The following is a 17,800-nucleotide window of genomic DNA, read 5'->3' on the forward strand; positions in this document are numbered from 1 at the left end:
TACTACAGAAATCACATAGGCCGGTTTGGAACCAGAAAGGAGGAACAAAGAAAGTACAAAACACAGCTATACATGGACACAGGACAAGTTCATTTGAGAAAAGAAAAAAAAATCACGTTTTTTTTCCCTTTCTCCAGTTTTTTTTCCTTTTACCCAAATTATCATTTTTAAATGCACTTAATACTTAAATTTTTCCCCATAAGGATCAACAAAATCCCTTTTCCTTTTTTTGTCCTCATTTTCTTCTTTCATTAAAAAAAAAAATGAATCGAAGCAGGTTGTTCTGCATGAACACTGGGAGCTTGTATCTGCCATTTTGAAAGTTCAGTGGATGTCTCAATTTTTTTTTTTTTTTTTTTTTTTTGTTGGAGTAGGGGGGGAATTCACAGTCATTTACGTCAATGTCTTTCTTCATGAAAGCCAGCCCCGTGTAACAGCCGGTTGGGTTTTTTATTCCTTCCACAAAAGCAGCTATAATCATTGTAGTCTCGCAGCCTCCCCCCCCACCCCAACCCCACCTTTTGTTTGTTCGTCTCCTTCTTGGTTTACTGAATTGACATGTAAGGCCAGTTAAAACTGCTCCCCGAAAGCAACATATCCCTGATGAGAGTTTCAATTGGGGTTTTACCTACCAATCGGACGAAAAATAATTGTTCTATGACCGAGGAAGAGACTGTGCGGAGGGAAGGCAAGCGGAGTAACAACTTCCCAAACCGTGTTGGCTGGTTGGGATACTGGCTCCGGACATATTCCTCCAGGGCGCACTGGGACTTCTCCTGCAAACTTTCCACATGGGCCACATCTGAGAGGCCACAAGCATCTGGGAAGGGGGGGAAAGCAAATAAACATTAATAAAGTGTAACCCTAAAGTGTTTCTCTCACGAGCAGTTTTTTTTTTTCTTTCCCCCACTGTGGTGATATATAGTGGCGGAAATTGATAGCCTGTCACATTTGGGAAAAAAAGCAATTATTTTAGGAAATTATTCTCATGCCATTATATGTAAAAGTGGAGTTTAAATGCCTGGAGGCTTGTTTACATAAATAAATAGTGCAGATATTTTTCAGTGTGTGAGAATAATTCAATAATAGGAATGCGCTTGGCGAATAATCACCACACCACAATTAAAAAAATGCATTATTATAACAAGTTTTTTTTGCTTTAACAATTAAATATAATTTTATTTAAATATATATAAATATGCAGATGAAATAAAGGCAACTCTTGAACTCTGTGTCAAGAAGCAAAATGTGAGTGTGTGAATTCGGTGTTCCTCCTTTTTATCGCTACCATAACCTCGGTTATTTCCCTCGATAAAGCCACTTAAAAGTGAACTAAATAATTAAGCATATTCATAGCTAAAGACTGTGTTTGAGATGGGCCTGTCTTTCACAGTCAGAGGCAGAGCGAGGAGGAAAAGAAGAGCAGGAGAGGGGGGGGAGGGAAAGACAGGGAGACCTACTGACCTTTAGTGAGCAGAGATTTAGCTTGGAAAAAAGGGCCCATAGCCTACGGAGTTGCCGTCATACTATACCACCAGAGACGCATAATCACTATCTATGCTGCTGCTGCATGTGGGCGGCAGCTGATTATGTGCCAAAAAACGCTTGTACGCGCATTGGTTAAGTTTGTAAAGTTTATGCATGACAACAACTAAACCACCAAAGTAGCAAAGGCGTGTCATTCAAGCTACAACACACAGCTCATGTTCGAGCCTCCGGGACTCAGGTATGGAGGAGACAAATTAAGCCATCGTGGCCCCATAAAGGCTTCATAATAAAATTCAATGACCTGAAATGTGATTTTTTTTCTTGTGTGTGTGAATAGGCTAACAAACCATCAGGAGAACAATAGTGAGCTGCTACAGCTACATGGAATACAGAGGCTGATGGCTTGCAGGTATGATATCATTTCAAAGACATGCGGTGAAACCTTGTAAATCTCTACCACGCTGATTTTTTTTCTTTTATTATAATTATTATTAATATTATTTCCCGCCCTTTGCTTGGTGGAGCTAATGTAACAAAATAGCTGGGAAGTTTGGGTCACGACCTAGATCTGGAGCAAGTCCAGAGACGCCTTGGATCCTACTAAGGCGCAGAGAATATTTCAGCAAATAAAAATTAAAGCCGCCCCTCCTGTCACTGCTCCATATCACACGATACTGTTTGATTCTGACATATTTGCAATTACAGGGTTGTGCATTTGGGTCCCTGCATGCTTTTGTCTCGGACATGTCTGTCCCCTAAATGACACGAGATCGCTGGAACCTGCGCTTTGCTTTTTACTGTGTGCAAATGGGACATTAGGCTTGTCTTGCTTTTTCTTTTTTTTTCTATTCCCCTCCCCCTCGGAGCCTGACATCATTTATATCTGTCATTCCCTACAAACAAGACGTGGGGTATACACACATTGATAAATGGCGGAATAAAAAAAAAAATCAAAGTGTAGCAATGCATGTGCAAGCTACTGGATTCTCCAAAAGTGTGTTGTGATGCTTGGGGTAATTATTGTGAAGTTATTGCTTTTTTAAAAAAACAAAACAAAACTGGGGATTATGTTTTAATATTTCAGCCACTCTCCTCTGTTTTGTTGTCAGAATATTTTTTATAAATCCCCTGCTTTGTCATACCACTATCTCCACATTAGCCCTGAGTGTGTGTCTGATAAATCAGCTGATTAATCAGGTGCTTTTATAATTTAGCAGCCTGAAGCCTATGAGAAAGCCCTTGACCATGAAGGCAGCATAGGTGGACGTTTAAGCAAAGGGGGTCATCTAAGACAAGCAACAACCTCTACAGCCAGTGTGGATATATTTAGGTCAGCGTTGATTTAGCTGATGTCAGTGAGCATGTTAGTGACATTCACACACACAGACTGAACTTGGAGTGTGCCAGCCTATTGTCTTACCTGTGGTGAAGAGCACAATTGCCTTTAAGCAGCTATATTCAGCAGAGTCAACGTGCAAAGCTTTGAGCTTTTCCACTTGTTCTTGAAAGATCCTAATGTGGTCCATAAAGGCCACCACTCTGTCCGCGGACATGGGGGAGGCGTGAAGGCCAGCCGCCGCCAGGAGAGGAGCCACATGCAGGGGCATGGAGCACTGCGCGGCGTTGAGCACAAATAACTCACTCCACGTCAACCTCAGCAGAGCCACCTGGTCTGTGATCTGAAGGTCTGGAAAGAAGGGAATATTCCTGGCCCACTCCACGGCGCTGAAGAGCATCCTGGCTGCTAGTTCACAAATGTTCTCGATGCCCATTATGTTGTTGGGTTGCATGCACTGACTGCCATACCGGGACGTCGGGTAGGGCTCCGCTCTCAACAGAAGAGAGATATATCCGGATAAGTAGGAATGGCAGTGCAGTGGGTCTCCATTTGTCAAGGCGAACTGACCGTGGTGTGGCTGTGTGGGTGGCACCCGTCCCCTTTGCACGGCTGCAGTAAAAAGAGAAACTACAGATATTGAAGCCTGAATTCTACAAATCATCACACAATAACACTGTGAACACACAGACACACACAATACACACACACACACACTGCTGTCATATATTGTACATTTCAACTGACCACTCATTAAAAAGCTTACACCTTAAGAAAATAAATGACACACAGCATGTTTGCCATGTAACATCATAACACACACACACACACACACACACACACACACACACACACATACACACACGCACGCACACACACACACCCACACACACACATTGTGATAATGCATAGGAGTTTATAAAGCATGGATAACAATGAGGCTGTGGTGAGACAAATCATGTGCTGGAGCAGCAGAGGTGCGCTTTAAACACCACAACACATGCATATGTCCAGCTTTAAAATGATGTTATTCGGCAACAGCAACATGAGCTGGCTGTGAAGGAACACAAAGAGGGCAAGGGAGACCTTGCATGTTTAACCCTTAACCTACTTAGCAATTCATCTCGTTTTACCATACATGCAGGGCCTATTTTCGACTAATATTCAGATAAATTCTCACGGCTACACCGAGGCTATGTGTGCACAATTCCCTCCGATGTCCAGCTTTAGACACAGTGCACAAGACATGCGGGATAGATGTGGAGATGTAGCCTGAACACGCTATCTCTTAATTCGATACTCGCCATAATAGCGCAGGAGGCTATATTGTATCATATTCAGCACAGATGTATCCCCCACGGCTCGTGGCTTTATCTAAATATAAATTCGATAGCCCAAGCGTATAGCCAGGGCTCGGATCTTATTTGTGAAATGCATTGCTATAATGCGCTGGAGCTGCATACTATAATACAACGGCTAAAAGGAAGATCCGGCGAGCCCCGTCTCCACCACAGCAGAGAGCGGCTCCATGGCGTGCTCCTGCCGCACAGCCTGGGAGGGAAGAGTCGGGAGAGAGCACAGACTATGGGGGCGACATAGGATGGTTTTCATGTCTGGAAAAGCCTAAAAGCACAAACACACACATGAATAAGAAAACAAAAAGTCCCAATACCTTCCCGTCTCATGCCGACTTTGAGGCATTTTTTGAGGCGGCAGTACTGACACTGATTGCGGTGGTGTTGGTCGATTGGACAATTCCTGTTGGCACGGCATGTGTAAGTGAGGTTCCGTCGTACGCTCCGTTTGAAGAAGCTTTTGCACCCCTCGCAAGTAAACTGGCCATAGTGTTTGCCACTGGATTTATCCCCACAGACCACACATTCAATGTGCTGTGGCTGTTTCTCCGACTGCTGCGTCGTCTGGTTCGTCGGCGTGGACTGTGTGTTGTTCGGGGGTCCTTGGACCGGAGTCTGAGGGGTCGGAGGGGCGACCTGAGAGGCTGTCAGATTCAACTGGCCTGGTTGAGGGGTGGGAAGAGATAGTCCTCCTTGGGTTTGCGAGGAAAGGGTGCCTTGGGTGTCAGCCACATCGTCCTGGGAGCCTCTCCACACTACCATTGCCATATCTATCAGTCAACGTAAAGAAACTTTTTGTCTGCCGTTTTGGTGTCGCGGTGGAGAATGTCTCAAGGAAACGCGGTAAACTGTGATTAACAGCCGGACACACAAAATGTCAAATCTAGCCTACGTTGAATCCACTCAGAATCTCCCGAAAACTGTCGATTTATTGCTCTTGGAGACGTTGCGAAGCACGTTTTCAAAACTGATGCGATGGCGAGCTGAGTCGCTGCCTTGCGCTTAAAGGCCAAGTCCAGGGGCGCTTACAGTCAGCCATCCAGTACACCCATCAATGGGAAATGTAGGCTAAATATTAAAAATAATCAACCGAGGTAGCATGGACTATTCAGTGAATGATGGAGCAGGGTTGGTGAGACCGTGCCTGCAGCAGCAGAAAACAATTGGTGAGCACACTGTAGCAGCTACTATCAAGTTCCAGCACAAGTCTTGAAGAAAATCACCAACTGGGTAAAAAAAAATGCGTCTTCTTCCTTTTCTTCTTGTGAGGTAGCGCCAGCAAGCGCGCAGCTGAAGCCAATGTTTTTTTGGAGAGCCTGGAATATGAAGACAACTCTTCCCCCAAAAAAAGCGAAAGCACCAAAAAACAAAAAAACAAAAAAACAAAGATCACAACCTACAAACCTCCTCCGTGCACTGAAAAATAATAGGAAAAAGGAGTAGAGAATCAAAGTGATCAAATATGTTAAAAAGGCGGAGGTTAGGAAGTGATTTGCGATTGGTAGGAGCCGGGCTGGCAGAATGCTTTCTCTCTGATCAGCTCACTGAGCTCTCTATATAGTGAACTTTGACACGACTGCTGCAACTTAGCACACGTTACCATGGAGATCAGCTGCCATATAAGGAAGGAGAGTGTGTTTGACTGGTCAGAGCTCAGGGACCTCCCCCTGAACCCCATTGGCTAGTCGGCACTTGTGCTACTTGGTACCTTGCCAGAGCCAGCATGGAGGTCGAGAGGGCCGCTTGGTCCTAAAAAGAGACGATTTTCGGAAAGAGGAATCATTTCTAGTCACTCAAATCGCCCAGACTATAGAATATACTCACATTTCCCCGGCAAAGCTTTAGCAATTGCATGAAGAAAACACAAAATCATAGTACAATTTTTATATCCAAGGATTGCCTTATAGCAGAAATATCCACAGAGATGATCTCCTCGAGACACAGGTGCACCTTCTGGACATGATCTGTGCTCATTACTATAAAACTGTCAATCTATTGTGCCCTAATCTTCATCCTTTAGGTATGTGCACACAGAATTCACCACCCAGCAAACACACAGGAATAAAAATAAAGCACAAAATATGACAGTCTAAATGAAAATTACCATTATTTAGGATAATTGCAAATAAAACAACACATGAGGTCATATTTGAGTGATGCACATGCATACAGTAAAGCCACATGCTGGAAAAGGGTCACACTCATAACACCGTGCCGCCTGCATTTCCTCATTTTTCCTCCAACTTCCCTATATTTGCACAGGCTACTGCACCTATTAGCGCTTCTAATCGCACCAGGTACCATTCATCACAATCCACACCTCTTATAAAAATGTTATGATAGGCTACTGACATCATCTGGACACCCGCTGCAGCCTGCTAATCCCTCCCGGCCGCAAATACCCCCCCCCCCAACACATCAGGTCAGAGAGGCCAAATCTGGGTCTCAAAAGTCAGAGCTTTTTTTTTTCTTCTTTATGTGGTCAAAACGTGAAATGACCACAGCTGTAAATAAGGGACTACATTTAAAAACGTCTCTAAGGGTCAAAGGCCGTGCCCTTCACATTAAGGTTAGGATGAAAGTGAAGTCCTGATAAACAGCGCTGTAAAAGCTGTTTTATAATAGCTGTCAGATGTTGCATTATAGTAAAGATAATGTATAGTTTTTGGGAGATGATGGCAAACATAGTGCAGGATGCCGTGCATGTAAAACGGGGTCAGTGGCTGCTCAGAGTTGCAGCCTACCTGGTTAATATTTTGTCAGACTTGTATTTAAACAGCGGTAAAGACTGGTTTACTTAATGCCCCCAGGGCTATCAGAGTTGAACTGCAGGTAAAAACTTCACGGAGCCATACAGATGAACCTATAGCCTGGGCTGTGTGTTAGTCTACAGAGAGAGCAGCACAGGCAGCAGCAGCAGCAGCAGCAGCATGCATTGTCCCAGGATGTATTACAGTATATGGGTGCCCCCTAGCGTATGAAGTTCTCGCTTCAAATAAGATTCAATTTAGAGGAGCCATCCGACACGGAAACTGCTTCAGTCTCTTCTCCCGCATCGACCAAACTAACGAGCACCATTTTAAACTGATGACTGTTTGTTTAAATTCTGTTTTACATGACTTGGACGGCAAAGCTTTGAGAGTTGCCAAAGTTGGATTTACTTTTTGCCACTTCAGGCAGTCCCAGCGGTGGTATTTAGACCAATTATGTCTTTATTCTAAAACAAATGAGCCGATTATATTTTGTCTGCATGACTATTTTGTCGGTTTTATTTACAGAACCCCGTGAAAATGGAGAGTCTGTAAATAAATAACACTCCGAAAAGGTACCCATTTATCGAGGAGCCAGCTCCAAAATGGTAAGTATACATTTTGCACACTTTATTCAGATAAAATCGGCAAAAGTAGCGATGCTTTATTTCTCAGCTTTAAATTAAATGTGGTCAAAATAAGCGGGTAGACTCGTGTGTTGAAATAAAAAACATGTACTGCTGCAGACAGAGCATATAGTAGCGAACATATACGATGTTTCCAGTGCGCATTGCACACGGGCGACTCTGTTAGGCATTTTCGCGTCTATTATCCAAGTGTTAATTTATATGATGCTCACAATAAGCCCAACCACTTCACAAATACCCATTCATAAAGTTATTTGATAGTGATAGAGAGGCAGGAGGCTGTATTCTTATAGTAACAGACCTACCAAATGCATATGTTGCTTCGTCCGTAGCGGGATGCATCTTCTCTCTTATTCAGAATATATTTTGTCTTCTCTTTTTCGACACAGTGCTCAGAATGAAACTGGCAAAGCTTCCTCTCCAACAGACCCGGGATCAAACACAAAAAAGGCACGCTGTTTATTGGAAAATTTGCAAATGTCTGATCATGCGAAAACTTTGGAGAGCCGGAACAAACCCAACTGATTCACGTCAATGTGTTGCTGTTGAGCGAGCAGTTTGGAAATATAACGTTGAAGGTGTCTTCCCGAGCTGAATATCATTTGACTTGCCTCTGGAAATGACAAGTAGGCTTTCACAGCAAAGCAGAGATCCTGTGCGCCTTTTCTCTCCTACAGTAATATGGCCAAAACGCGCTCGTACGCCGCTGCTTTGTGTGGGCTAACTGAGGAGAGAGGGAGGGGGTGAAGTCAGAACAGACACCTGTCTTTAAGTGTGGCGAGCAATGCATTGAGACATTCTGCATATTACAAATTATATGGAGATTGCAACTTAAGATGCAATAAGACATGTGATTAGAGCTGCAATTAAAATCTGGCTTGATTTTAATTTTAATTTTCAAATAACCACCCACCAACTAAAACACCAGTGACTATTGTGATATTATTATAATCATTATCATCATTAATTGGCTTTAATTAATATTAATAATTATAATGTAAAATTGGTGCATCTACATTATACAAAATAAAGACACAAGCGTGTAAATAAATAACAACATACCTCTCTTTTTTCACAGCTACACCTCCAGCAATTATACATTACGCAGAGAATACACAGGCCTATATAATGAAATGATAATAGCCTCAATTAACCTCGCGTAAATCTATACTGGGTTGAAAAATTGAACACCTTTTTTTTTTTTTTTTTTTAAACATTTCCACACCAACACAATTGATTTGCTATTAAACACCCCCCTCCCCTCCGAAAGTCTTGTGCTGCAGTTTTTTATTTCCCGGGTTTAAAAGTTTCCTCTGTGTGATTAGTAGTTGTTCTCCCCTTCAAGCAGAGGATAAAAGCACTATATGCTCAGCAAGCCTGCGTGCGCACAACAATAGCGCTGCCCAACGGGAGCAGTATCGATTAAGACGAGACAGAGGATGTCGCCTGCACTAAATATTTACTGATCACACACAAATAGCTGGATCTTTAACGATTTCCCATGCACCGGCTGGGAGAAAGGACTAAATCACTTTATTATTGTTAGTAAAACAAAGCACACGCTCTGGAACACAGGAGTGGAGATGTGCTGATTGGGATAAGTGCAGTTAAATTAATCGATAGTGAGTAGATAATAGTTGAGATTTACGGGCGTGCAAAGAGAAAGCTTTCACTCATGTATCAGGTTAAAACTGACACGTGCACTGCGATTGGTAATTCTTCTTATATGGCAGGACGCGCGCACTGGTCAAAACAGGGGTAGAGGCAACAGATTATAGGCGACAACTATGCAGCTATCGGCGTGAGTAGGGTTAAAAAAATTATAATAATTTAAATTCTTTTAAAAATCATTTGCATAGATAAAGTCAAGAAAATGATGGTTCCTCTGATGGCAAGACATCTCTCTCACACTTGCGTAAAAAGTCAAAAACTGGGATGAAAGTTGACTTTAATCTCATCTCTGCCGTCACCAAGTCCTTCATGGAAGATAGGGGGGATACTGACCCGGAGGTCTCCAAGTTCCCGGCCTGATTAACCCCTGCAGACCCACGCAGGAGCAAATGTTAACCAGGCAAATCAACTTCAAGAGTCTGATTGAATTAGATGACAGTGGAATCAGGACAGAAAATAAATTGTCCCACTTAAATATTTTTTAAAAAAGGGTGAGAAACAGTCTCGATAATTGACTCAATTTAAATTAACATAAAATATTAAAAACGCAGGAATTAATTTCACATAACACAAAAGATGGTTTACTTGTTAACAGGCAACAGGTTTCAGCAACTTTTAATATTCAGAAGTCTCTTTAGCAGCCAAATATGGTTTGTTTCCTGCTTGATAAAGATCACTTGATTGATGGTGGCTGTGCCCCATATGTCAGTTTTATCTGCTGCATTGCATAATATCAATCAGTGCCCTCTGGTAAGGACTGTCTCTTGTCTCTTTATAGCACAGCTTGTTTTTTATGTTGCTTATATGCAAAAATAATAAATAAAAAAGGGGGAAAAAAGGCCAATTAGCCAAATGTGTGCGTGCACATTTGGCTTCATTTAGGTGAAGAATATTTGCTGACATAATTAAAGTTTCAAGAAGTTACTTTGGGAAGAAATATAAGCAAAACGTGAGCTAAATCGTCTATATTTTAGTATTAAAATTTTAATTTTATAAAAGATTTCATAATTGTGTGGGCATAAAATAATGAACTCAAGAGTAGGGATATTTTGAGATAATTTTTTATATATATGTGTGCAATTCTTACAGCATATAGTGTGTTTTAATTCACCTTACCTTCTTTCTCCGTGCTTGCAGAGGTGACTCTTAAGCTTTTACAGACTTTAATGACAAAACTTGTCCTTTAAATTATGTTTTGGTCTTTTTGGCTTCTTAATAATATGTAATTACAGAAAATTGCATTCCATTATCACAATTAACACCCCCTCATTGTAGATATGGTGTGTGTATGTATGCGTTTTGACTGTATGCATGCACATGTAAGTTATATGGAGGCATTTATGAGGAAAAAGGTGTATAACATTTATCTTTGTATGCTTCAGTGTAAGCAGACATACATGTCTGAGATGAGACATAAAGAGTTCATTCAGTGGCGTAGATCACTTTCTCTCTGTCTGCATGCCCCAAGGGCCGCTATCTAAAAAGGCAATAGATCCCAGATAGCTCACTGTGTTCAATTTGCCAATGATAGATTATAGTGCCAATTTAAACAGATAGGGATCAATTTGTCTCAATGATCACTCTTTAGGCTGACTGCCAGCATGCTCTTAATGTATTTGTAAATGCTGGTTGTCTGAATTGCGGCTGTTAAAGTGATCAGAAGTGTAGAATGGAGAGATGAGATGAGAAATGGTAAATGATGTGTTGTTTTGGCTGCTAAAGACTGCACTGATGGAGCATGCGTGATCATTACTTGAGGCAGCAGCAGCATTGTAGTAGCAGTGACCAGAAGGTCAATGGTTTAACTCCAAGGACTCGCTGGGAAAGTCTGGGTGTGGGGAATTGTGTGATAAGTGCTCTCTAACCCTCAGGAACTACTGCTGAAGTACCCTTCGGCAAAGCAGCTTAAACCCCATCTGTCCCAGTGGAGCTGCACAGCGACCGGCAGGACAAGACTGCGGTTGTAACGGGCACTTGTGAGATGTGTCTCTTTGAGTGTGACCTACCCTCCCTTTTCTTTTTAAAAGAGGGAGAGTGGGCAGTCCACTCGCCTCACACTTTTTTTTTTTCATGTACTCAGACAGTGAAAAAAGTTTGGGAGAAGACACAAGAGAGAAAGCTGTGGCAGCATTCAGTCCTGAGCCAGACACGGTTCACATGTGGCCCCAAAGGCAGCAGACGGTGTATTGAATTACTGTAACTCAAGGTGTAATGTGGTAGCAGTGTGGGATATGTAAGAATTACACAAACGGATGTAGAGGAGGCTTACTGCAGCTTCAGCTTTCTATTACAGCTATAAAATGTTCAACTGTGTGCTTTATTTTCTTAAATTTCACCTATAACTAATCACAAGTTAAAATGGCAGCCACACTTTCTGTAGCGATCACAAGTGTCTAATTATCATTAGATTTACCAATTATATCAAACTGCCATCATCATGTGAACACCTCATATCTCTCCGTTTTGTGATTTTCATGTGTTAATTTCCATTTAAGACGTACATGGTTTGTAGTGCGAGGAGGAAACACTTCAAACAGCGTTGGATAAACTCATAATTCCATGTTGGTAAACTTCAAACCGTAGCTGCGTTTCTTATGTGCTGTGTATAATTGCAATTTGCAGTGTCACACCTGCCACATCTATGACTAATAAAGTGTTAAAACATCACATGAGCTGTGTTTTAACTGATTTTCATTATACAGCACCTATGTTGTACACTTGCATTTCAAGAATAGATGTATTTTCCAGTTTTACAGTTGACTGTAAGTGTGTAAATAAAGCTTTCTGTCTTTCACTGGAAGTACTGTTTCAACTGTATGAGACATGCAGATCTGTAATGATAGGTTGGGAACACTTTGTTAAATCATTCTCTATATAAGTCAGACTTTGGCTTCACTGTTTCTGCAGGATATCTAGATATATATATAAAAAAAATTACACTGGATTTAGGAAAACCCCTTTGCAAATAAGAACGTGACAGTCTGCACTGTGTGATGATAGCATCTTTCTGCGGTGGAAATGTGAAAATTTGTGGAGAGGTTGTTAAGAGTACGATACTCACATTTCCTGAGATGGAAACATAGCTGTAGTTAACACTAAAATTAACAACAGTAACACATTATATCAGGCACTTCCACCACTCCCAAGCCTAAAGACTGCAGGCTGAGAAATCAATCAAGCTGAAATGTTTAACACGAGAATGCATCTCTCTGTGAAAGTGCTGCAGACATAATCTGCACAACCACCAACGAAACCAGCAGCCTGTGAATATTGACGACATTAACTACACCTCCACTTCCGCAGGTACTGGTTCAACATTTGTGAATGGAACGTAGCAAATATTGCCATTTGGGGGGAGGGGGTTTCAATCACACAAATCCACATGTGATCAATGGTCCTTGTGAAGTGATGGAGGGAATAAAAAGGGAATGGGGTTTGATAAGACCTGCAATGACTCCCAATGAAAAAGGGGAAGATTTTCTTGGTGCGAGGATGACCTCAAGGGGGAAAAGCCATTTAAAAAAAAAAAAGGAATTACTTATTCACAGGATCCTGGTTACTTTTCATATGAGGATACGCAGGAGCTGCTTGTAGAGCTCACACCACCAGAGTCAATACTCCCAGGATGATGTCATCAGAGTCAAATCTTAGACTTGCACCGCTGACAATAAATTGAGAGGGGATTTGTGGACATGTGATAGTGCCCAGAGGTTAGAGGAAGACATGACTTAATGTGCTCTCAGATACATGCAGGAGTGACCAGTGTTTATTTGTAATGTACCAGTTTATGAGTCCTGCTAATAAACTAGTCAGTAAGGCAATCATTGTAAACTTATATAAACCTTTTGTCTGTTTGTGTGTCATATTTTACTATGTTTATTAAGTGTACACTCACCAACACTTAAATCTTACAGTATATCATGCAACACCTCATAAACAATGCAGTCAATTTTAATCTATTTAGTCTCTAAAATTGTGCAGCTATAGCAGATTATTCTATCACCAAATTTGAAAATGTTATCCATGTATGTTAAAGCAAATCAGGATGGTAACTGCGTACTTTGTGTGGTGTCACACCAGTGCAGAGGTCAACAAAGACCACACAAGGAATAAGTATTCAAGGCTGTGCCGTAGTGAGCTGTCAAAATAAAATGCTGCACTGCTGTAATGTGAAGCTGACTTAAAAGTGAATATCTATGCACATTTTTTTCCCATAAAGTGTGACTCTATATCATCGTCTTTGAAGCTGCTCTTCACATCACTGCAGCTTAAAGCAGCCACAGCCTTTGGTTTCCATCAATAAGGGATCCATGTTGGTTTAATGTAAAGACATTAAGAGGAGGTGTAACCGACCCTCCTCCCTGGCAACACAATAACACACCTGGGCATGTGTGCATACCGCCTCCCTCTGTCACATAAGAACAGTAACAACATGGGCATGAGACTGAATAAATAGATAAAGACATAATTTTCTTCCAAGATGGCTCCTTGACCCGACAAGTCATGGCTTTAATTATCAGACTTTTGAATAAGGTGGCAGGCCCAGGTTGTGATGATTTATTATTTAGATACACGCCACTGTGCTCGTTATCAAGGTGAAAATTCACAAAAATATAAAATGCTCATACAGTAAACCTGTTTGTTTTCTCCACTTCTTGTCACACACAGCATCAGTGCTGTTTAAGTGCAATGGCAGCATATTTTGTTGGATTTAAGCAGCAATAAACTCCTCACGCAGTCACCCTGCACATTTCATTAAGAGCCTGCACAGTGGCATATATTTGTGATATAAGCTGAACCCGTTGTTCAACAGGTTCTGCACACACTAAAACACAAAAAAGAAGAAATGCCAATTTGGAAGACAGGCCATCGACACCCAAGGCAATTAAAAAATGTGAACCCACAGAAAACACTTGTGGCTGATTTAGCTCTGGTGAGTCACATTCAAAGAATTACATCTGTTTGTGGATCAATCGACAGGCGTAACAGAGCTGTAAACAATAATGGTGGCTGCGGAGCGCTGTCTGTGCAACCATGGCATCTGGCAAAGACAAACTGGAAGGCATTAAGGCAAACAAAGAACAAAAATGAACTTATTAGCTAAGTGTAAACACTAGCAAGGGAAGACCTACTGGATGATCACCACTGTCTTTGTACTAAAAAAAAAGCTATAAACTGGTGTAATTTCCATGACAACAGCTGGCACAGGAGTATGTGCCCTTTGGCAAAAATCGTCAAAAAGAGGGTGGCCACACATGTCTCGTGCTGTCTGAAGTTGAGAAGCCTCATCTGGCTTGCAAAGGGAAAATATCAGAAGGGGAGAAAAAACAACACAAATCTTCAGTTGATGCCAATTAAATGATTATTTTTAGTAAAGAGAGGCTCGGGGCAGCGGCGTACTGGTGCTGAGGTGGTGGATACATGGTGAGCAATCCACATTTCAGTCCTCTCATGGCTTTAAAATTCCTCTCTTACTCTCACACCTCGTTTTATATGAAAGTGCCGTCTTTTAATAAGGAAACATGTTTTTTAATGGATTTACCTCATTAAGGAAGCGTATGAAAAGACTAGGCAATCTAATGGTTTGTCCATTTAGTCTAATTTGGTGTTAGGTTGATACTGCAGGTTAGTGCAGTGCACTGTGCCCTGCAGCAGCAGCAGCAGCAGCAGCAGCAGCAGCAGCTGTGTTACTCCTCAGTTTACTATGATATAGTTTGCTTTGGAAAATACAGTAAGCATATTAAAACTATGTGTTCAGTTTGATCTTAACATTAAAAATAATCATACTTAACATAATTAATGTTAACATATTGATCAGGCATGCACTTTGTTCACGTGTTGCATGTTTGTATTCACTGACACGTGCACTTTGGTATACACTGTATGTACAGTAGATACACCCACACAGTGACTCACCTACTGGCTTACAGTTGCTGCAACTCAACCAAAGATATTCCACTGCTTCAATAATCTGCAGTCTGATCATTTTTCAGCCATAAAGCCATTAACTATAATGGTTAAGGTAATAATCTCTCACACAGCTTATTCCAGAGGAGGATTTATAGCTTTTCAGATCATTAGACTGCTACAGAGTGTTAACTAACACTAACTTCTGGCTCCTGTTTTGATCCAGATTTTCCTCTATGAAATGAAACATTAGTAAAGCTCAGCTGGTGTTAAAAAAAAAAAAAAAAAGGTGTGACTGATCTCTTCCAAGAAAAATACAGTGGGGGACAAATCTGTGCAGTCAGGTTGTATAACTGACATGGCAGTGAGCCCACAATGCAAGGATTAGGTCCTCTGGAGGAAAAACTTTTGAAGCAAGATGGAAACATTGGCTCAAATAGCAGGTTTGTGTCACTTATGAGAAGTCATTACATGAACGTTAAAATATTTGTCTGGAAGCGCAGGAGGTTAAACCAATATGCCAGACACTTGACACACAGGTGAAGTTTGCTTTTATTTTGTTTTTCAGTTGTGAACAAATCAGTATATGTAGCACATGTATAATCATTAATGGCAGCAGGTTATAATGAAGCACTGGTGTGAAATCATTACCAAGGTGAATTCAGATCAATAAATATTAATAAAACATCTTTTCTATGCCTGTGCCTGTGTTATTTATGTGCTGTTTGCCATTCAAAAACTAGCACTGGTGTGACACTTGCCACCTTTCTCATTTAATACCTCTGTTTACTTCTGGACTCGCTCCATCCAAATTCAACTGTAGTTTTAAAAAAGTGGTGTCGGCACTTTAATGCACAAAGAAAGCTACAGTTTGTTTAAATACCACATTGTTTGCAGCCCAAGGTGAAAATAATACCATAAACTATAAGGCCGCCCATAATAATATGGGTTCACATATCCAGGCTGTGAGGGGGGGAAAAAAAAAAAAAAAAAAGTAAGGCCCATTTCATCAAGCTAATTGCCTGTTTGTGAGAGGGAGCAAACTTTTCTACCACCACTCTATTACGGAGGCTCTTTCTTAATCATAAATAGAGCCCTTGTATCCCAGAGGGACTTGCTATTCTAATTTACAATTGAACTAAAGACCAAAGCTATCAATCTTTCACAGACACTTTATTTCTGCCCCCCTTCTCTCTTGTAATTGTGGTGACATAACCATAAACAACAGAGAAAAGGCTGCTGTGACTGATCTGTGGAAATGACAGCATTAACACATGAGCTGCACATAAGCACTCCCATCCGCCATGCGCGTGGTCGTGAGCACACAAACACACACACATGGGAACGCACATCAAGGTGGAATGAATAGTCAGGGCAAATTTAAATTGTTTTATCATGGCGTCTTCTTGGCACATAAGGGTTTTAAGGCTTAATGAATTTTACTGGTGTAAATCAAAATAATGCCAAACACAAAGGTTTTGGGGAAACTGTGCAGACGCAGATACTCTTAAATAAATATTGGTGACACTTTCTTATTATAGAGGGTTTATCAGTGGCAACTACCAACATTATTTAGGGTTAATATATCAATTTCTAATGCTTTGTAAATCAGTTACTAGCCATTAATAAAATGGAAACAAGTGTTTACCTTTGCACATTAACGTTAGCTTGGTAGCTAGCTTAATGCTACCTTAACAGTGGATTTACTACACGGTTAACAACAAGTTTACAATGTGTACGGTGAGAAAGACACAATACTAACCAGCAAGTTCAGAGTCTGTGTGTTTGCTCCAAAAAATGAGCGCTTCTGTCTTTGTTGTGATCGTACAACTCGGGGACAGTAGCTAAAGGAGAGGCATGACAACCAGGGCCTTTCTGAACAGTTCAGAGATTTTAAATTAGAAGCAGTCGGAGTGGTCGCCCAACAAAGCCAGAACTCTCAGGGAAAAAAACCCCAAAACACTATGTGGACACAGGCCCAAAAGCTTGTTAATCTAATAATGGCTCACGTTTCTTACCTTCTCAAAAAAGCCATAAATTCTCTAGTTATAAATGATACTTAAGTCATCGTAAGGGTCACAAGTTTCTCACTGACTAATAATCCATCCAATCTGTAATTAATAACTTGTTAATGAATGGATTTTGTTCCAGGAGGTGAGGGGTCTGATGGTCTTTCTGATAAATTAAAAGCTCACTAAAAGGGCAAAGTGTCATGTTGGAGGAGTTTATCCTCCTCAGCCAGAAAGATATTTCACAACCTGACACCCCAAACTATGTTTTGCCTTATATCTGATCTGTAAAGCATCAGTAAATAAATTATTAAACATTAATGAAACTGTTAGTTCCAACTTAAACCCACTTTATAAAAGGTGCCGTCTCAGAAAGTGGTCTAATATATCATGTTACATTCTTTGACGTAAATCCGCAGCCCAGTGTATACAACAAGGAGAGGAACATGTCTTGACAGCTTCACTTCTTCAACAAAGCACTGCCAAGGTCTCATGCTGTCAGCGTGTTGCTGTAGAGCCTCGGACACATTCCTGCTTGCAACGGCAGCGGTGCAGTGTCACCACCGCTGCACCATGCCTCCGTGATGCCTTTAATGATGAGTCTTTTCGTTAATGAGTTAATGCAAAAACTCTCAAT

At 41.2% G+C, this 17,800-nt stretch overlaps 1 protein-coding gene across 3 annotated transcripts; it reads right to left on the reverse strand.

The window, feature by feature from the left end:
- Nucleotides 1–519: 519 nt before the first annotated feature.
- Nucleotides 520–11,126, reverse strand: nr2f2 (nuclear receptor subfamily 2, group F, member 2). 3 transcript variants are annotated; one of them, XM_049573088.1, is made up of 3 exons: nucleotides 7,882–11,126; nucleotides 2,909–3,436; nucleotides 520–820 (listed from the first exon to the last, which is right to left on the reverse strand). In XM_049573088.1, exons 1-3 carry the CDS (start codon nucleotides 7,916–7,918, stop codon nucleotides 546–548), a joined length of 840 nt encoding a protein of 279 aa, XP_049429045.1. In that variant the 5' UTR covers nucleotides 7,919–11,126; the 3' UTR covers nucleotides 520–545. The 3 variants fall into 3 exon arrangements, with proteins under 3 accessions (XP_049429045.1, XP_049429043.1, XP_049429044.1); XM_049573086.1 differs by lacking the exon at nucleotides 7,882–11,126 and adding an exon at nucleotides 4,497–5,753 and having other exon boundaries at nucleotides 2,909–3,454; XM_049573087.1 differs by lacking the exon at nucleotides 7,882–11,126 and adding an exon at nucleotides 4,497–5,745.
- Between the last annotated feature and the right edge of the window lie 6,674 nt (nucleotides 11,127–17,800).

The sequence above is a fragment of the Epinephelus fuscoguttatus genome, linkage group LG4 (assembly GCF_011397635.1).
Source record: "Epinephelus fuscoguttatus linkage group LG4, E.fuscoguttatus.final_Chr_v1".
Lineage (NCBI taxonomy): Eukaryota > Metazoa > Chordata > Actinopteri > Perciformes > Serranidae > Epinephelus > Epinephelus fuscoguttatus.

Excerpts from the sequence above, each read along its gene's own strand:
- nr2f2 (XM_049573086.1), bottom strand. The coding sequence starts at position 4,947 with ATGGCAATGGTAGTGTGGAGAGGCTCCCAGGACGATGTGGCTGACACC. Across the intron at positions 3,455-4,496 it reads AGTCGGCATGAGACGGGAAG|TTTCTCTTTTTACTGCAGCC; the intron begins GTATTGGGACTT and ends CAATATCTGTAG. Across the intron at positions 821-2,908 it reads AATTGTGCTCTTCACCACAG|ATGCTTGTGGCCTCTCAGAT; the intron begins GTAAGACAATAG and ends CCCCCTTCCCAG.